Source organism: Biomphalaria glabrata, chromosome 5 (assembly GCF_947242115.1).
Source record: "Biomphalaria glabrata chromosome 5, xgBioGlab47.1, whole genome shotgun sequence".
Lineage (NCBI taxonomy): Eukaryota > Metazoa > Mollusca > Gastropoda > Planorbidae > Biomphalaria > Biomphalaria glabrata.
In genome coordinates this window covers 11,275,747-11,296,570 of record NC_074715.1, presented here as the reverse complement: position 1 = coordinate 11,296,570, position 20,824 = coordinate 11,275,747, and the positions used below count along the sequence as shown (strand labels likewise).

The window sequence follows — 20,824 nt, the reverse complement described above, 5'->3', positions numbered from 1 at the left end:
AGTACTGGTAGTGTATAACATGAACTGACAACTCTGAAGATGTGTTGTTTAGATAAAACATTTATTGGAAATCACCAATTCTGTTGAATATGGTATAGTAGTAAATGTGCAAACCAGCATGGCAGTTGCCATATGCTTGTCACTTGTAGCCAATTTCATGATTTAGAAATAGTAATGTCAATAAAGGATTTAGTCAAGTGGAACCACGATAGACAAACTATATATATTTATTTATAGTCAAACAGGTACTTGAGCAAATTCAGACCAAGTGAAAAGATAAGCAACAACAGAAAAAAAAAAAAGTTATCTTTGGATATAACAAAACATCTAGTCTTCATACATAAAGTGGGACTAACAGTAAAAATGTAATACATATTATGACAGTCAAAACTTAATAGTAAATGTTATACAGAACCTCTCGAGCCACAAGAATGTGATCCCTCACTAAACACACACCTTCAAAAAGAAATGATTAAACTATGATACTTTAATATGACTTTAAGTCATTTAGCACAAAACCTATCACCAAAGTATTTGAAATACTCCACTAGTACACATGTTTAGAAACACTAGGGACAACACTTTGCCAATTTATTGCCTAGGCTTCAGTGCTTCAAATTTAATTCATGCCAAATTCAAATTGGAAGAAGAAGAATACACATACTTTTTCTCATTATTTTTCTGGATCTACACTTTTTATCCATTCCTGCAAGACAAATGAACTTGTTATGGACAATTACATAACTTGATAAGCCCGACAATTGAATAGCTCTAGGAAAGTACAAAACTTGCTGGGACAAGGAAGAGTAATAAAAAAAACAATAATATGTAGTTTTAAAAAAAATCATTGAAAGGGAAAAACTCTATATTTACAGCCATATATCAATACTGTAAGATTTATTTCCCCTTATCAATATCAAACACAATTTATTAACACTATTTAGTTAACTAATTGGTTAATTTTTTTTTATTGATTCATATTTTGTTAGGAACAATGAATAATAGTGCAAAGTTTCAGCATGATTAAAGAATGGGAAGTGGGAGAACTAAGGTGTTCAAAATTTGTACCAGACAGAGTGAGTTGATATAAGCTTTGTAGAAAGTTGATGACATAATGAAAGCAATAATACATTGGGACACTTGTGTGTTTTATCAGCTCCTGCACCTAGACCATCTGTTACATCAAAGTAAACACATGACAAAAAGCCTAAGCATAAATAGAAACCTTTCATTAGTACATTTAAAGTACAAAAGAATATTGATCTGATGTATCAAGTGTTGAGGCAGCTGCTGGATCTACATTCTTACATTATGTTAATGTAAAAAAAACTTCACAAGGGCGTATACAGCTCATGACATTTATTTGTTTATTAACATTATGCTTATTGCTTTTATATGTTCTTTTGGAGGCAAGGAGGCCAAGTGGCTTCCAAACTGAGATGTCCCAGGTTCAAATCTTGGTGAGGACTAGGATTCTTAGATTGCTTCTGAGTGCACCCAACTCTAATGGGTAACTGACATTAGTTAGGGAAGATAAGTTGACATGACACCCTCATTATCTGTGGGCCACAGAAACAGATGACCGTTACATCATCTGCCCTATACATCACAAGGTCTGAAAAGGGTACTTAACTTTACTTTTATATTTCTTGATATTTTTTCTACATAAAAGATAGAAAAGCAAGCTTTGTTTGTATGTGTGCTCAAAGCAATATTATTTGCATAGTTTTAAACAAGAAATACTTGTAAAAAAATACTTTTTTAAAAAGACAATACATCTTTTAAACTACTTATAGAGCAATTTTTAAACTCATGAATAATATAATGACTACACATGGAAATACCCAAAGACACTAACTCCAAACACTAACCCTGGTTCTCTAGCCAAATTTAATCTCTTTTTATACTTTGAAAAATTATAATGGTCAAACTAGATTTATCCCAGTGTGTCCAATGAGCTAGAAATTCTTTTTCCAATGAAATCAACTGTCTAATTTCTAGGAAAATTCTAGGAAATTTTAGATCCATGTGCACGTTTTTTTCCACCCACCCAGGTTCCATGAAGGTTGAGTTGAATAGAGGTATTTTAAAAAGATGGACAAAAGCCTTAGGGTGACCAGATGGAAGATATGACAGCAAATGCAGAAGAATTTACATAGCTTGGTAGATGACTTATTAATCTTCTTGATTGTGCAAAATAATTTGTTTTTAGTGCAGGGCTGAGTAAATATTATGACCTCAAAATGGGCAGTGCAATAAATAGCGGAATTCAGTCTGATTTACCAAGGACCTAAGTACAGAAGTTCAATTACAACATTGTTTTCATTCCTTATTAACAAAGGCATTAAGCAAAAAAAAAAAAAAAATGAAATCATGAAATAAATTTACTTTAGCCCACAATCACACAGTATTAACATTTACATTGTATATTTGATTAATTTATAAGAAGAATAGTAAAAAATGCTGGTTATTTTGGTATAATAACAAAAAAATAAAAAATTCTGAAAATGACTAGATTTCAGATCAATAAACGAACAAATAGAAACAACTGTTTACAGTTGACATAAAAAGTAAATCTGTATTTATGGCTAATATTCTGAAAAAAAATCTAGCACTTAAATTATCCACTGCCCAATATTTTGGAGATCTGTTTCTGCAACTCTTGAGGCTTGAAAACACCAAACTCTGTGATGATTCCCCCAGTTATCAGCTCTGCTGGAGTGACATCGAAGGCAGGGTTCCAGCATCTAATATCTGCATAAATAAATTGAAAGAGAATAAGGTTAACAATATACTTTGCTACCCAAATCTTGTAGTAATTTTTAACATCAATTTTATTTATGTGATAAATTAATAGTTTTTGTAAAATCAGTGCAGAAAAGGAATAGTCACCCTTGACAGCACACATAGCAGCTGGCCAGGCATATATGAGAAATGACCAAATGACCAGGTTATTAGGTCACATAGTGTATGTGTCAGAAAAAAACAAACTTATTTATTGTTAGACTGAAAAGTCTCAAAGACCTTGGAGAGATATGTAAACAAATGTAATTTAGAAATATTTAAAGAATGATAGAAGTTTAAGATAGAACATGGAAGAAAATACTTAGTAACAATGCAGTGTAGTCTTTATAGAAAGCTATATAAGCAAAACAAAGCTAGCTATCAGGGTCATTGTTCCAAGTCATTCAGGAGATTATTCAGTGTCATTATTCTGTGATGGACAGTTATTGATTATCATTATCTTCACTATGCTTGTTTTAATAAACTAAGTTTGAAAGTATTAAACTCAAGGAAAACATATTCTAAACTGTGTTTTTTCAGTGTAGCATATGTCATGCAATTTGGGAGACAATATACTCTCCATAACAAGTCATAGGAATGACTGAGAATGCAACTCTAAATACAAGTCTACAACCAACTCTAAATCTACAACATTATTACAATTACAACTAATTGTTTTATATAACCTAGAATTTACTTGAATTTCAATTCAGAGGCAGAAGCTAAAAACTGGGACTCGTGAAACTTGCCCTTGTAGAGCATCACCAGAGGATGCAAACCATGCCCTTCAAAGCTGCATGCATGAACAAGACACTGGCCCAAAACCCTCCGTTAGGATAAAAACTATATGGAGAACTACCTGATCTGGAAACCACTGTATGGTTCACCTCAGATATAGAACAACTTGTCTGAACCCGCCAATATATAAATGATAACAAAGAAGAAGAATTCAGAGGGAAATGGCAAAAGCAACATACTATTCAATCAAACAAGCACATGTTTCAAACCATAATTTATAAATACAAAAATAAGAAGAATATAAAGAGACACTATTTCACTGATTGTTCTGTTTGCAAAGACAAACATATACAAATTACTTTCTAAACTTGCTAAAAACAAATATTAAGTAACACAATAAAAATGTTAAATTCCATGAATGAGTAAAATAAAATGAACACATATTTGCATAACATTAAAATCTTCAAGTTTATTAAGAAATATGAAAATAAATGTTTTATTTATACAGAGACAAGGAAATATCCACTTTGCACGAAATATACAACTTACTTGGGGCAGCTATTCGTATCCCTTTAAGTGTGGTCATTTCATCCTGAGGTCGAATTTCTATATGGATATCCTTGCCAGATTTGATATGAGGGTCAAATGTCGTCCTCGGACATGCTACATAAAAGGGGACACCATGGTATTTGGCCACAATGGCCAGTTGATATGTTCCGATTTTATTGGCAGTGTCTCCATTGGCCACCACTCTATCAGCACCAACAATGACTGCATGGATTTTGTTTGAAGACATGCATGCTGCCGCCATGTTATCACAGATCAGGGAGGCCTCCATTTTCTCATGGACCAGTTCATAGGCAGTTAGTCTAGCACCTTGGTTGTAAGGCCTTGTCTCTGTACAGTACACATGCTCCAACTTATTCTGCTCATGAAGTGAGCGTATAACTCCTGCAAGGCAGTAATGTCTCAATGAAATACAGCTAAATATTGCAATAACAGCTTAACAAGTAGAATATTAACTCTGTAAACAAGTAGAATATAACTCTGTAAACAAGTAGAATATTAATTTTGTAAACAAGTATAAACAACAGATAGGGTAGAAAAATGGAAAAGCACTAGACTTCCAAAGGACTGCAAATAAAGAAAGATTTTAAATTCAGGATATTGTTTGTAAAATGTTTTACATGCTTTGAATGTTCCTTCAGAGTTGAAGATAGTTTACTTCCTAGTCCAAACCTCCCACAGGATGACGGGGGATGGGAGTGGCAGGGTTTGAACCCAGGACCATCAATAAATTCAAACAACAGTCCACCACCCTAACCGCGCGACCAGGCAGCTTGTCCTTGCTCCAAAGGTAGATGATATTTGTTGTATGAAAGTAAAGGTGAATGGTCATTGTGTTGGTCACATGATATCCTTATTAAAGGTCAGCCCAAGAAGGAAATGAACTGTAAAATATCCCATATTATATATAAGATACTAGAAGCGGAGTTACATAAGCAGCTTGACCATCAGACTGTATCAATAACAGATTGATAAGTTCATCAGCCCTCAACTTCCCTGCTCACTAACAGAGTGATAGGAATTTTAACTTAAAAAGCAAAATATTTCACTTTTTTTTTTATTGTTTAGACACACTAGGGAGGAGATAGGTGAGTTCAAGATTTTCGCCACGTCTCTAAGTTTACAAACTGACAACCTCAGCCAAACATACTTCTTACAAAAGAAAAAAAATTCCTTTTTTCTTACAGTAATTTTTCCTACCTTGGCTTCATTATCTCCAATGATATGCTACTTGATAAGGACATTAATAACAGGATAGCTAGGGCAATGAGCCCCACTGAGTTTGGGGCAATGTATTGTTTACTATTACTATTAAACCCTTAATCTATCCAACCTGTGTATAAAGCACCCTGCTCTTGTGATTTTAAATACTTAACTTAAGATGGTGCAAATGTCTCCAGACGTAAAATGTCACAATAATAGACATGAGCCGTTTTGGTAATTCGATGTACTGTGCCCAAGCTAAAATATATGTTTTGTAAAGGCTCACTCATGTCGTTTTCTATAATCTAAAGAGGGGCGTAGTGGCTGAGTGCTAAAGTGCTTGGCTTCCTAACAGAGGGCTCTTGAATTCAAACTCTGGTGAAGACAGGGATTTTGAATTTTGGGATTTTTGGGACACCCCCCGAGTCCATCCAGCTGACATATGCTGAGGAAGTAAAGGCTGTTGGTCATTGTGCTGGCTATATGACACCCTCGTTAGTTGTCAGTCATAGAAACATATGAGATTTATAGACATCACCTGCCCCCATAGAATGAAAGGTCTCTATAATGTAAAACACACTTTTTTAAAAAGTAGGTCACTTAGGCTACCACACACATACTTTGAGTCACTAAAAAGATAGAAAGTAAAGATACAATAAGAGTTGCGATAGAAATGTGTACAAATGTATGTGAGATTTAAGTCTGTAACAATGACAACAACGAACCTAAAGCAGTTCCATAGCCAGCAGTTGCCAAAGATCCTGTGTTACAGTGAGTAATCACTTTCACTGGCTGGTCATTGTTCTCACCCAGGATATAGTCGGCACCATGTTGGCCTATTCTTTTGTTGACATCAATGTCTGCTTGAAGCATGGCTTCAAATTCTTGGACAAGTCTTTAAATAAAATTATTTTATTTTTTTCAATGAAGAATGAGAATAAAAAAAAGAAAGAGCATTAATTTTTTAAACTTCAATCAACAATAGTTCAGTGTATCCCCTGTGAATAGGCTGCAAGGATCTTCTATGATCCATACTATCAGGATTGTCTAAGAGTGTAAAATCAATATAATGCAGCAGGACAAATATATTTGGATTTTTGGCACATCGGCACAATTTAGGCCATATCGTTCAGAACAAAAGATCCCTGCCCCTCTGCTTTTTTTTTTTCACTTAAAGTTTAGAGGGTCAAGCTGCAGAATAGCCACTTGTCTGCAACACTTCAAGAGTCTTGAGTTCAAATTCTGAGGTTTAACTTACGTCCTCCTAAGCTGTTTGGCACAGAGGGCGGTGAGCTCTCTTCACAGAGATAGGGTAACTGAGGTTAGGAATTTTAAATTCAGTATTTAATTCAAGCTAAGATGTACATCTAAAGCAAGTAAAGGTAGCAAAAGAAATGTTTAACAAATACCCTTCACCCTCAGCAAATGTCATTAAACAGGAAAGATGAAAAGTGCATTGAACATTCTTTAAAAATAGTGTAGGTGGTGCCAAAACAGGCCATTTAATTCAAATTCAATAAGAAATTTTAAATATTAAAGTTATAACACTAAACAAAACAAACAATAAAGGTTAAGATATTTCTTTGTTTACCTTTTTCTAACCTTGTTCCACTTACTTGAGCTTAATTTCATCGAGTTCCAATTTTTCATCATCAATTAACTTCTGAATCATTGATTTTCCTTTGTCCGCAGCGTCTGCTATATTTACAGCTGTGGGGCGTGCTGAAACAAGGTAATCAAGTTTTTCTACAACAAAATCTTTCAGTTCTTGAGTACTTTGAAACTCTTTATTTGTGAGCTCAATGGCCAAGCTTAGACAACCAACAATAGCTATTGCTGGTGCCCCTCTCACCTGAAAAAAAAATGAGCTGGTGATTAAAAAAGAACTTTATTTTTGCTTTTTTTTTTATTTGTATCACTAGTATAACTTGCCCCTTATCCAAGAAAACCTTATCTTTCCTTCTCAAGGTCCTAAAATACAGGATATGATTAGAAAAAAAAGTTCAATATTTGTGATGAACTGCTGTAGTCTCCATTGCATTCAGTTTTCAATATATTTTCTTTGAGTGGGGCTTCTACTGGTTAGTGTCTCAATATTCATGCTGATATAATGTGATTGATTATTTCAATCTAATTTCCTGTGGTAATGTTTTATAGACTTCTTTAAGAACAATGGACCTCATTCACCAATTGTAAACAAACATCATTGAGTCATCTGCTTCCATATCTTTTCTATACAGCTTACGACCTGATTCGAATCGAAAATGGATATCATGTGACCATATTTTTCATTGTTTTATCTATAGCCATCACGTGACTGTTCATTTTGGTGAATGAGGTCCATTCATATTATGCATTTTAATTGTGTTTTTACTTCTCAGTTTGTATTTTGATTTGCTTCACTATGCACTGAATTATTTGGAAGTGCATGCAGTGAAGTTTTCTAATGCCGTCACATTATTTGTAATTTGTATGAATTGACACATACATGTTTTATCCTGGTTTTCACAGATTTAATAATTGTCTCTCCTCATATACTTGTAGAAAGTTTAATCAATTTTATTCAATAATGCAGCTTTAAAAAATGTCATTCTAGATCAATGATTTAAAAAAGTACATTTGAAATAAACTTAAACTTTAAAAAAAAAACACTTAAACTTGTACTGATTAGTTAAATAGACCTTAGCTTTTCATGTAACCAAAAAATACCAGACACACATAAAGCGCCAGTAAAAAACAACAACAAAAGAATGTATTTGTACGAGAAGTTATTAAACAGGCTGTATTTTTAATTTTTTTTTCTTCTTGATCTGCCAGGTTGTAATGTCTAAAGTAAAGCATAAAAAAAAGTGGAATCACTAAAAACTAGGTACTTATTTTCTTACTTAATGTAAGTAGTAGTAAAAATACCCCTTTCAGACCTTGCGATCTATAGACTAAGACTAAGACTAAGACTAAGACTGCTTTATTGATCCTTACGGAAATTTGTTGTGATTACAAGGACTCGTTTCTCATATAAAGACAACACAACAGAAAAATACACATAAAAGAGTGTTTCTCCAGTACTGGTGCCAAAAAGTGTCACATTATGCTAAAAATTAAAGTTGAAGTTTTTGGTTTCATTTCAACTGTATTCACTTCTTCAACCAGTTCACTTTAAGAATTTATCAATAGAAAATGAATTGCAAGATGTAGATTTTGACAGCAGTGTCTATTCAAGGGGTACCCCCTTTTGCGTCACAGGTGCATCACCGGGACACCACTTGATAATTTAACAATGACCAATTGATAAATTCATTGTATTTTAGCATAATATAACTGTCTTTATTGATATTAGTCTTTAGATACTGAAATTTATGCTTTTGCATAGAAAAAGTGGATTTGAGCTTAATTCAAAATTTGGGACACCGTAGCACCTGTGACACTACAAGTTAAAGTTTTTTTAAAAGATATTCTGTGAGAATATAGAAATTATTTTATTTTTGCACTAAAGTGATCCATTAGACTTGTTATTAAGTTCACTATTCTAGTCATAAAGTACCCATTTGTAAAAATGCTGCTTTAATTTCACAAAATGTCGCGGGTGCTTCATGGGACACCATTTTTTAAAATAATGTTTATAAGTTTATATTTTTGTCTTATCTGTGCACAAGTGAATGATCATTATTATTTTTAATTATTGACAAATATATATTTTATATCTTTTGTTAGTTTTAACACACAGAAAAAGGTTTGAAAAAAAAAAGAAAGAAAAGAAAACACATAAAACTGTACACAAATTTTATTTGACAAATTCAGAAATCAAAACATTCCACTCTCAAACTATTGCCATTGGTATCAACATCACTTCAGTAACAATCATGTCTGCATACACTAACTGTATGTCCTGCACTTCTGGATATATATATTTATATATTTCTTTAATTTCTGTGCCTTTTTAAAAAATTATTTCTGCGCTGATCATCCAGGACTTCTATCACAACTCCTGTTAGAAAAAATTACCAGCAATGTTGAAAAGTTAATACTTCAATCTAAAACATACTTTGAACTTGTTTATTGAAATTAAAAGGTACACAGTGCAAAAAATTATACCTGGATAGAATATTTCCCCATACTTGACAATCACACAGCTATTTACAATGTACTTTTGATGAGTGAAGAAAATTGTTTGGGCCTGAAAAAACAACAACATGAGGCTGAAATACTTAATTTCTAAAATGAGTCTAAAATTATTTAGCAAGGTATATTATTAAAAAACAACTTATACAATACAGGTAACATAAGATTCAATGAAAATGTTTAAAATGTTTATATGTAAAAGCTCTTTACCTTTGAATTTGAGCATATGGGACTGACATCCAAAGAGTCTTCAAGATTTGACTGAGATTGCACTACTGAAGAAAAAGAAACACTTTCATTTAGAAATCAATTACGTAATTTTAAAATGAATAATGTTTTTTTCTCAGATAATTGTAAAGTGCTATTTAAAAATAAATAAATACAAGTACTTACCATTTTGTTTCTGAAGTTTGAACACCTTCCAAGAGCCACATGTTTCATCATGCAGGCACTGACTGCCATATGAATTTCTGTATGGATAGCAGAAACAGCTTCTATTTCTGTAAGCAATAGTGTTAGGTGTAATACCTCTCACTAGGTCATTAAAAGATCCTTCTTTATTCTTTTTGCCACTGGAGTCTGGAATCCAGTACCTAGTGATTCACCAACCTCTGCTGAGATGACATTAAGTGGACTATTAGCTTGCTGTTTTCTTTCTTTGCGTTTTCTGTTTATCCAAGCTTTTTCATGTGGGCTTAACTAGGCCCTGTATGCAGCTTTTCTCAACCTTTCCTTTTCTCTCTGCTCTAAAACAGCAACACGTGTTAGAGACTCAGGCTTTGATGCTTGTAAATTTAGAGTCTTTCTTGGCTTGTAGACGCCTTGAAACTCTAACAGATACTCCATTACTGAAATCTGTAATTTATAAAAAATGTATAAGTATCTAAATAAATAGATCTATTATATATAATATAGGCCTACTAATAAATTTCATAAACATATAATATATTATATATTGGTGCATTATTTAAATCTAGTCTAGTAATGCCCATAATTGCTTGATAGGGATAGACTCAATCAATAGTATAGGACTAGTACTGTTAATTATATTAACTTAAGTTATAATCATTCAGTGGTAGACTGAAAGAACTGAATACAATATAATTGAATATACTGTATAAACAATACAATGGAAATTAAGTGCAGGTTAAACCAAACTTTGTTTTAGATACTATCTACATTTTAATATAGAATAGGTCTATAATATAGATTATAGATCTAGTCTCTAGATATTTTTCTAGATACTGGTCAATTTAAAGAAAAATATATTATTAAATCTAAAATTAGATTCTAATCTAGTCATAAATGATCTAGTCTAGAGTCACTAGTCTAGATTCATAAAAGATCTAATGATTTCTAATCTAATAATCTAGTTTAGATCTAAATCTAGATATTGAATTAGATCTAGACTGACTAGACTATTCTACTCTACTCTAGATCAAGACTCAAGAGTAAATCTAGCTATAATATAATGAATTACATAATTAGATCTAGATCTAGGTCTAGATCTAGAGTAAATCTAGATAATGAATTACATAATTAGATCTAGATCTAGAGTAAATCTAGATTTAGGTCTAGAGGTCTAATCAGTCTAGATTTCTAGATCTAGAGTTAAGCTCTTTAAAGTTTTAAAGACAAGTGTCCGAGATGCGCCTCAAACGAAAGATCTAATAGTTCTAAATCTTATTTACAGTAATAAGTAAATTTTAATTATTTAATATTTCTTAAACAGTACCGCTTTATTTCTTTTAGATGTAGCTAATATTATCTGACACTGTAAAATCTTTAACAAACTATCACTAAAATCTATTTGGACTTAACAGACGCAAACTAGGACACCATTTGTAAACAAACGGAGTAGTGTCCACTGAAACGCCCCAAACGATGTAAAGTAAAATTACAAAAAATATAAAATAAAAGATGTCAAAAAATGTTCATTTAAAATGATTAATTATGAAAATAGTTTATTACATATATTAAAATCATTTAATCTTAATTAAAACTTCCATGAATACAGAAAACGTAACAAATCCTGAACTCGCATTAGACGCTACATGTGACGCCATAATTTATGCATGGAAAACACCAGCACGGGGTCCCAAGGAGCGCCTCAACGCCTAATCCAATTTACTTCTCAAAATAAAAACAAATTAATTATTTTAAATCGCTACACACGTCTACTATTACATCAACATAATTGTTTTAGAAATATAAACTTTTTGTTTAGTAACAGGCTTTAAAATTGATTAACTTTACGATTTAAGACTAAATTGTGTTCAAGACGCTTCACGTGACGTCATGATTGAATGGTTAAATTTAGTAACCTCGTAATAAAAAAAGCACTTCGATTTGGATATTGCAATCAAACTTATTTGTAATAAGCTTAAATTTCAGTAGAATAATGAAATATCTACGTACCTGATGGGTTGTTGATTCACAAAAGATCACAAAAAACAGATTAAATGAGGTTTTTGTGCAAGATTGCCGGCGATTGATCGTGTCGACGCTTGAGGCGCATCAATGGTTAATTGTGGGACACGCTATTGTTTACGTACTCCTGTTAATTACTACGCTAGTATTTCCAGCGGAAGCGGCACTTTTTTTGTTCTACACAATACCTGTGATGCTCAAAAGAACTCTCATTCATAAAAAGTAGTGTTGTGGGAAAAATAATCCCATTCTTAACACACGCAGCACAGGCGCTTCATCTGGGACACCTCGACCTATTTTAAGCTCGTTATGCATGTTTAGAAAGCTTTTAACAAAAAAAATACTTTAAAAGAAATCTTTAATGCTTGTTGTAACAGAAATGCAATGTTGAGCGTATTATTTATTTCTTGTTTACAATTCATAGAGGATTGTAATTCCGTATAAAGTGGGACACATCGCGATGCGCCTCAAACGCCTTTTTGTGGCCGTGTTTAATCAATATTTTGATAACCTTGAGAAAAACTAAATAATGACATTGAAATATGAGGATCTTGTTAACATATTCCAACAAAGATGGAAGTTTTATGCCCCTTGGTTTTAGTACGATATTAATTCAATCATACCATGGTGTTCCGTGTTACATCAAAAGCTGCCATTTTGGGTAGTAATTTCACACATTTTTTACAATTTCAATATTTCCCTAGCACCTTATGAGCTCAAAATATCAAAATTTATAGATTAACCATTTCTTAATGCAATGTAATGCAAATTGTCACATTTGAATAACAATCTTATGAAATACGGACTTTTTAGTGAACCAACACCTAGTTGTAACCAGTACTGGAGAAACACTCAAATACAACAGACAACATAAAGAGTTCATTCAGCGACTACACACAGGTATCTTGGTGCATTTCATGTTCTCTGATCAATGAGTGGCGGTGATAGAGTCTGACCGAGTGAGGTACGAACGAGTTTTTGTACCGCTCCGTTCTTGTTTTGATAGGACAGATGATGTAACGGTCATCTGTTTCTGTGGCCCATGGTTAACCAGCACAATGACCAACCGCCTTTACTTTTCCCCAACTAACATCATGTACCCATTTCAGCTGGGTGGACTCAGAGGCGCCCTAAAGATTCTGAAATTAAAAACACCAGTCTTCACCAGGATTCAAATCCGGGACCCTTTGGTTTGAAAGCCAAGCGCTTTACCATTCAGACACCACACCTCCAGATATACTTACTTGCATTGATTTAATGGCTCTCCATCCTTCATCTGTATTATTTATAGAGATGTATTTACTAATCTCTGGCAAAAGCAGTTGGTCCAAGATCTCAAGGCTACCTCGCTGATAGCGTATAGCTTGCAGAGTCATTGTTAGAGCTATTTATTGTTGTACAAGAGGTTACTACTTATATTTACCTGTGAATATAAAAAAACCCAGACAGTATTAAAGACAACTTAAAAATAATTTTAAACTGCAGCTTCTAAAACTAATTTTTACTAATCTACCTTTTTCATCAAAAATGTTGTAAAAAAAATGTATATAGATAGATTTAGATTCTACCTGTCACCCTTTTTTTTATAGTCTAACTAGAAGTGGATATATAAAGTAAACTACTAAAGACTAAAGTAAAGGCATAATTGTCTTACTTATTACTTTGAACATTTTCAAACATTATAGTATAAAAAATGAGTTAGGAATGTCTTTCTATAGGTCTAGACTCTAGACTTAGACTGTCTAGACTCTAGAGATGAATGGAAGCTTAAATTTTGATATTGAATTGATTATGATATGACTTAATAAACTTAATTATGACTGACTGACAGTGAGTGAGTGACACTTGACACTGTGATCACTGTGAGATAACATGAATAATCAAATCATGGCAATCCTCATGCCCATCACTCAGACTCAGACCAGTTGTGAGCTGAACTTGAGTCCATCAGTCATGATCAGTATCATAAGTGAGTATCAGTAGTATCACTGCAGCTTTGAGCTTACTCTAGCTACTTACTACTGATCATTACCATATAACACCGGTTCAGTAAGATATCTTCATAATCCTGTTACCTAGTTCTATCTCTAACACTAGGTTAATGGCCTGTAGATTTCTAGATCTAAAAACTAGACCTAGATCTAGGTCAGTGATGAAAGTCTCGATCACAGACCTGACCTACATATCTATACTATAATTTTATAGATATATCAAGAAAGTGAATGTCACTAACTGAATGTGTGATCTCCAATCTAGAAATCTCTATGGAAAGGCCCATCAGCGAAATGGCATATAAAGCGAACACCTCCCCGTAATTTTTATCCATTCTTATTTATTTCAAAAGTAACTGCAGAACTAATAAAATGGTATTACAAAGACACCATTTTTCTACATTTCCCACATGTTCACTTTCGTTTTCCCTCATACAATAAAGCATAGCTGAAGGTCAAAGTTGACATGTATGGAAATTTCATTCTCAAAACGTTTCCGGATAAACGAGAATAGGTCCGAACTTAAGGCGATTTTAAAGCAACAATGGACATTGGCCGAAAAAGATTTGCATATTGTACTTCTAAATACATAAGGGAATAATTAACTATAATAGCTAAGGCTATTTATTCCGTTGAAAAAAATATATTATGGGGTGTTCGCTCAAAATTACCTTTTTAACTGAAAACCTATTCAGCGAAAGCCCCTATAATAAGCTTAAAAAGCCATTTAATGATAATTTAATGACTGATTTAATCTGTTTTTCTTTTTGTCTTATCTATTGTTATTGTTTGTAAACTGAAATATTAAAATAATAGGCCTATTTTTAACCTTAACCCAATGTCTTCGATTTCGAAGATTAAGGATGAGTGCATTACGTGTTTCACATGACTACGCCCAGTTACGACCAGCATATTTTCCCGCATTTTCTTTCCGCCTAAAATGTTTGACTCGCAGCTCTCCAACAGTCTCTCAGATGTCATATGCTGGCGGCAGTTACTTTCCTCTGTGCCAGTGAGGGTGAAATGACGCTTCAATTGATCTTAACAGCGCTTAGGCCTATACGGCTTATACGTTGGGGGGGGGGGGAAATGGGGGTTGACCTCTGTTTTGCCGTCCTCCTTTTTTTTAACTGGGGCTGGTTAACCTCTTAAATTGTTACTAATAAATGATATTAATATGTGTATAAATGTTTAAAAGATCTGAATTCATTTTTACAGGGTTCCCCCACCATTCTGAGATTAGGATTTCAGGAGATTTCCAAGAGTTTTCCAGGAGAAAATATTCGTACTCAGGAGCGGAAAAAATACGAACTATATATTTAGTAATAAATATAAGAATTACCATATAATATACATGTATAAAATTACAAGATCTCTCCTGAGCCTTTCGTCTCCATGCCCGAAACCCAAGCTGTTGTAGATCTGCCTCCCATACATCATCAATCCATCGCATTCGGGATCTGCCTTTGGGTCAATCAGCGCGCGTGTGTGTATATGTGTGTGTGTGTGGGGGGGGGATCGAGTTATTGGTGATTAAGTGCACTGAACATGTGTTCTTAAAAAAAATAGTCGCAGTTACGAGAGTTTATGAAATGGAGAGTAAAACGACGTGGACTAGCCTATAGGGAGGAGGCGAGATAGAATTTTGTAGTTTCTTTCTTTAAAAAAAAATTGATCGCAAGTTTCGTAGGCTATATATAGACATCAGTTCCAAGCAGAGAAAGGAGATGTGGAGCACAAGATTAGTAGAAAAAAAATTAGCCCTAATGCTTCAAGGAGACAATAGTTATAATGCTTCATGGAAGAAGTTAAATGATAGAACTAATTGAAGCATAATTTCCTATATTTTAACATGCTATTTCGCTATTTTTTACGGCCTTTCGCTCATTATGACTCCCGCGAAAATTGCGTTCGCTGATAAGGTCAGACCCCTACCGTAAGTTGACTTGAATTATAAATTTAATAGCTGATTTGGAAAAAAAGAGTCAAATTTAGTTTTATCGCCCAATAGCTGAGGAGTCCGCAGATGTTTTCATTTTTTTAATAAGTTTAACCATTGCGGAGTTATAAATTCTAAACTAAAAACTGGCACAAAAGCGTTCGCCATTGGTCCTTTCCCATAGATCTAGGGAAGTCTACCCAATCTAGATCTACAAGAACCTCAACCTGCTTTTGTAAACAGAGAAAATGAGTCTACACAGGATTACTTGTGATTTTTTATTATTTACAGCGTTGATTCATTTTATGGTATTGGTAAGAACTTAAATTAAGAATTAAAATTAAGTTAAAAGTATGAAAATATTGAAAATGAAGATTCAATAACCCAAAAAAAGATTGGACAATAATGATTATCAGATTATCACTCAGTAAGTGTAAGAGTCAAGTACAGTGTTGACACTGTGTTGAGTGTAAAACTACTGTAACTCAGCTTGGTCGGCTTGGAAATGTTCTTCTGTTTCACTATTACTACTATTACTCACTATTAGTATTGTCACTAGTTACTTATTATTAAATATTAACGTTACATTCTAAGAACTTGCTTTTTAGTTTCTTTAAAACAGATAATATTAGGGAGATTTATTTGATTTTGATTTAACTTTGACGACTTTACTTTGTTTTTATTGCAATGTAATTATTTATTTATTGGAAGACTTCTCAGATCCTATGAGCACGTTAAGCTAGTTTGCACAGGTGACAGTCATGATGATACACAAGAATCTGCTATATTGAAGGTCTTAATAATAGGCAAAAGTTGTAGTAGTTAAAACCTCACTTTAGAAGTGCTGACCTCTTTTGATGAGAAGTCAATTTTTTTTTCTGCTTTAAGAGCTTAATCATCATCATCATCTTTCCTTTGTGTTCCCCATGGAACATAAGGCCTCAGTAAAAACATGTTGAAAGCTGAACCCAATAGGGTAAATGATAGGATGTGTGGGTCCTAGGTCCAACTAGAGTTGTCTGATTAGCCTCATACTGAGTGGTATTTAGTACCATAATAATAGACCATTATTACTTTCTTTTAAAGGCAGAAGATTCCAATGCAACATGTAATGCCAAAAAAAATAATTTTTTCTTTTTTTTTTTTTTTTATGAAAAAAAAAAAACCCTGTAAAATTTGACTTTTTGTTTTGGGTAATTTTTATTTTAATATTAGGTATGAACAATGACATAAAACTTGTTTGTTTCAACTTGTGTTCTGTTTCGATAGGGTATAACATGTCTTCCAGCCATCTGTAACTTAGACTGCCAAGTTAATATAAACAAAACAGTATTAGCCAAGTTTTGTTCAGCAAGTGCTTTCAAGTTGCAGGGTAGATGTTGTGTAAACACAACATCCCCTGATCAGTTGGACATCATTGGGTAAGTCTCTATTTCTAATTTAAAATCTTTTTAATTTTTTTGTATGTGCAATTTATTAATGAAAGTAATTTCATTGTCCCAAGAGGAAGAGTTACAATGTGTATATATGATATAATATTATAGTTACCAAGTGGCCTGTACAACAACTAACCACCTTTACTGAACATGTCTGGTACCAATTTGAGTTGGGTGGATTCAGAGGAGTCCCAAGAATCATAATTAATAAAAAATCAAGGCCACTTGGTTAGGAGGTCAAGTGCTTAACTTGCCACCACGCACCTATATATATGATATTAAAACAAAAGTAAAGTCTCTTGATCTGTCAATCTATGCAATGTAAAACTCACCCGTTTCTATAACCACTTGTTGATGAGAGTGTTATAGAGCAGCACAACTGCCAGCACTTTCACTTCCTATAACAGATGTCAGGTATCTATCAGAACAGGATAGACTTGGGAATGTCCCAAAATTCATGCATCAAATAAACAATCTTGAAAACTTGGATTGGTAGTGGTGGGTTGTTCTTTTTATGTCTGATTTATTGTAAATATTTGCTGAAAATAATTACACTTCATAGATACAATTTTGTTTGACGTCTGGGAGAAATTGCTTTAAGTTAGTGCTGTATCTCTTGTACCTAATATCAATGTTATGAACTTTAATGAAATAACATTTATGAAATATAAGTAAAACTTGACTGCTATGGTGTGATTGTTAAAAAACCTTTTATTTCTGCTTATGACAAATCAGTGCTGGAAATTTCAAGTTTGCTTGTTTATACATATCAAATTATACAAATATTCATACATTTATAGTTTCATTTCACCTATTCCTTATTCTTTTGAGCCATTGGGGCACCACGCAAGATCTGTTGACCATCTTTCTCCATTCATCTTTGTCTTTTCCTTGGACGGAATTTCATACATACAATGACAGGCCTGTCCATTCTTTTATGTTGTCTTCCCATTGCTTTCTCTGTCTGCCTCTTCTTCTTTTTCCTGGTTCTGTTCCCTGAAGGAAGGTCTTTGCGATCCCTGAGGACCCTGTGATCTGGTCATAGAGTTTAAGTGGTTAAATAATTTTTTTTCCAGTTCATTTATTAGTTATTATACATTATTTGTCGTATCCTCAAAGCAAAAACCTTTGTAAAGCTACATTAATTTTTTTTATTTTTTTTTGTGATTTGGTGATTTTCTGACAGATTGAAATATGTCTGTGATAAATTACTAGTGCTATTATTACATTCTATTTTGTGTGATTGTCTGCTATTTAGGATTGACCTGCAGCAGTGCGGCATGACACAAAAGAAATTTTCCCAAGGAATTGATGGTATCAACACTTTACAATTCATGTAAGTTCATTGTAATATATTCTTTAGGTCTTGAGACCAGGGAGTCCTTGCTCTTAGTAAAATTGAATTGATTAATCAAGTGAATCTAGTATGCTTACTGTGATTCTAGATGTTGTATAGTTCAACATATGTGTGGCACAATCTATTGCAGCCCTGGCAAGAAATGGTGTTTTTAATCAAACATTGTTACATCATTGTGATAGTTTTGCTTAATTCTTTTTTTACACACTTTCATACTTTAAGTTTTATATGTATATTATTTAGAAATACAGGAAATGCTGCATTTCTCATTAATCTTTGGACTGGAAAACAAGCCTTATTATTATTTAGAAATTCTGATATTTTTAAATACTTGAACACTATTTTAACCACTTTTTTTTTATTGAACATAGTTGCTAATTTTAGTTGTACAAATATATACTTGTTGAGTTCATTTATTCTATTTAAATGCATTATAATTTTTTTTTGCATTATTTATGTCATTTTTGTTCCTATTAATACAAGTATAGATAATACTTTCGTTTTACATCTTTGTTTTGTAGTTATTTACAAGGTAATGACATTGATGCATTGAATATCACAGACTTTCACAGGAACACTGGAATACAAAATCTGTATGTAGGAGCTATTTATTTCAAAGCTTTTATCAACTCACTTTGTCTGTCTGTCTGGTCAAAAGCTTGTATACTTTATTTCTCTGACACCCCTATCTCTGATCAAGCTGAAATTTTGTACAATTATTTCTTTTACCTTACAACAGAAGAATCAATAAAAAAAAATTAATCAATTAGTTAATTAACTATTGGTATTGAATTATTTTTTTTGGTATCTTAAACAAGGGAAAGAAATAGTACTTGACTAAAGTGGTGGTATAAGCTGGATTAGTGCCCTTTATATCAGGTTGCTGTCCCAAGTTTAGTGAACACAAACTTGAAAAAAATAGAAACAATAGATAAATCTACAATCTTCCATGTATATAGACTCTTCGCTAGCAGAGTGGTTATCGCGTCACTTGAAAAGCCTGAGAAGGCTTTAGCCCATAAGTTCGAATTCAGGTCTTTCCTTTTTTTTTTTTAAATTTACTTTTATAAATGCTTTTTTATTGTTAGTCTAGTTCTATTACAAATTTAATTACGACTGATCCAAACTAATTGATACAAGTATGCATAATATATATATTTTTTTAAAAGTATTTTTATATGTTTTTCTTGTTTGTTTATTCCATTACAATTGAAAACAAAGTTAAGTTGCTTTGAGTAAAGCTTGCTTACCAGGCTACTTATTGAACTCTATTAAGCCCTAATTGCTAACCTAAAGGTAGCCACTCTTTTTAATTCAATAAATGCTTATATACTTAAATAAAAAAAAATAGAAATTACTGTCAGTTTTTTTTACTGCTTTATACACTGAGCTATAGAAACTTTTTATCTGTCCAAGTTTGTTGATGCTGAGGAAAAAAAAAAGATAAAATGTTTAGTTTTCCCCACGCCAAGGCTTTTTTTGTGTGTAATGTTCTGATTGAGGCAGAGGAGCTCTTCAACAGGAAAAGTTTTAATGCCTTTACTATTGCATTAGGGTGTTTTAAAAGCCACAGCCTTTTTCAGCTGAAGCTGACAGGTTAAAACATTAATGTTGCTTTGTTACATTTCTGAGTAACATTTTTTAAAAATCTCAGTTCAATACCAGTCAATTTGAGTTGTCCTGGTGGTATCAAGTCCTGGGAAAGCATAGAAATCAAAACATCAGAAACAACATGTGTCGGAGAGAAAAATCCATGCATTAGTGAAAAGTGTGAGTGTTAACTTAACAGTAATGTATCTTAGTGTTGTCTAATAGTAATGTATCAAAGATATGCTGATGTTTAATGATTGCATTTTATTTTTTTGTCCAGTGACCTGCCCACTAAACTCCCACTGTGTTCACTCTGGTATAGATATGTCTGAGTGTTTATGTGATGAGGATTATCATGGGTACAAGTGTATGAATAAGGTAAAACATTTTATTTAGAAGCTAGATTATTAATAATAATAGTTATGAGCTCACACTTTATGACTCTTTGAGTCACTGCACATTTATATATTTTTTTTTTTTGTTGATCTCTTATTTTCAGGGTAAATTTCCAACAGTGCCATTTGCTATAGGCATTACTGCTTCAACTGTAGCACTTTGTATATTTCTCTGGTGCACACAGAGGAGATATGTGAAAAGTGATGTGAAGAACAAATAATATGGGACATGATGCTAGAACCAGCTTTTCAAATTTAATTTTTTTAAAAATTGT

General features: G+C 32.8%; 2 protein-coding genes and 1 long non-coding RNA gene across 11 annotated transcripts; 1 reads left to right on the top strand and 2 right to left on the bottom strand.

Annotated features, from left to right (window-relative positions):
- Positions 1-42: 42 nt before the first annotated feature.
- Positions 43-14,239, bottom strand: LOC106062436 (methylthioribose-1-phosphate isomerase-like). 6 transcript variants are annotated; one of them, XM_056028884.1, is made up of 6 exons: positions 14,075-14,239; positions 13,086-13,264; positions 6,909-7,144; positions 6,018-6,187; positions 4,072-4,473; positions 43-2,754 (listed from the first exon to the last, which is right to left on the bottom strand). In XM_056028884.1, exons 2-6 carry the CDS (start codon positions 13,215-13,217, stop codon positions 2,621-2,623), a joined length of 1,074 nt encoding a protein of 357 aa, XP_055884859.1. In that variant the 5' UTR covers positions 13,218-13,264; positions 14,075-14,239; the 3' UTR covers positions 43-2,620. The 6 variants fall into 6 exon arrangements, with proteins under 6 accessions (XP_055884859.1, XP_055884858.1, XP_055884856.1 ...); XM_056028883.1 differs by lacking the exon at positions 14,075-14,239 and adding an exon at positions 13,917-14,057; XM_056028881.1 differs by lacking the exon at positions 14,075-14,239 and adding an exon at positions 13,874-13,999.
- LOC129926245 (uncharacterized) lies at positions 9,059-12,709 on the bottom strand. 3 transcript variants are annotated; one of them, XR_008777871.1, is made up of 5 exons: positions 11,383-12,709; positions 9,805-10,266; positions 9,622-9,686; positions 9,385-9,466; positions 9,059-9,277 (listed from the first exon to the last, which is right to left on the bottom strand). It is a non-coding gene; the product is annotated as an uncharacterized LOC129926245 (long non-coding RNA). The 3 variants fall into 3 exon arrangements; XR_008777870.1 differs by having other exon boundaries at positions 11,830-12,709; XR_008777869.1 differs by having other exon boundaries at positions 9,805-12,706.
- A 1,603-nt stretch (positions 14,240-15,842) lies between the features above and the next one.
- Positions 15,843-20,812, top strand: LOC106062421 (all-trans retinoic acid-induced differentiation factor-like). Of its 2 annotated transcripts, none has more exons than XM_056028829.1 (7): positions 15,843-16,079; positions 17,041-17,192; positions 18,466-18,543; positions 19,086-19,157; positions 20,219-20,334; positions 20,435-20,532; positions 20,654-20,812. In XM_056028829.1, the coding sequence occupies exons 1-7, from the start codon at positions 16,020-16,022 to the stop codon at positions 20,768-20,770; spliced, it is 693 nt and encodes a 230-aa protein (XP_055884804.1). In that variant the 5' UTR covers positions 15,843-16,019; the 3' UTR covers positions 20,771-20,812. The 2 variants fall into 2 exon arrangements, with proteins under 2 accessions (XP_055884804.1, XP_055884803.1); XM_056028828.1 differs by having other exon boundaries at positions 15,856-16,085.
- The last annotated feature ends 12 nt before the right edge of the window (positions 20,813-20,824 follow it).

Coding starts and splice junctions, on each gene's coding strand:
- LOC106062436 (XM_056028884.1), bottom strand. CDS start 13,217: ATGACTCTGCAAGCTATACGCTATCAGCGAGGTAGCCTTGAGATCTTG. Junction 7,145..13,085: donor GAGCCATTAAATCAATGCAA/GTAAGTATATCT, acceptor TTTTTTTTTCAG/GTGAGAGGGGCACCAGCAAT. Junction 2,755..4,071: donor GATACGAATAGCTGCCCCAA/GTAAGTTGTATA, acceptor TTATTTATGCAG/ATATTAGATGCTGGAACCCT.
- LOC106062421 (XM_056028828.1), top strand. CDS start 16,020: ATGAGTCTACACAGGATTACTTGTGATTTTTTATTATTTACAGCGTTG. Junction 16,086..17,040: donor TGATTCATTTTATGGTATTG/GTAAGAACTTAA, acceptor CTGTTTCGATAG/GGTATAACATGTCTTCCAGC. Junction 17,193..18,465: donor GATCAGTTGGACATCATTGG/GTAAGTCTCTAT, acceptor TCTGCTATTTAG/GATTGACCTGCAGCAGTGCG.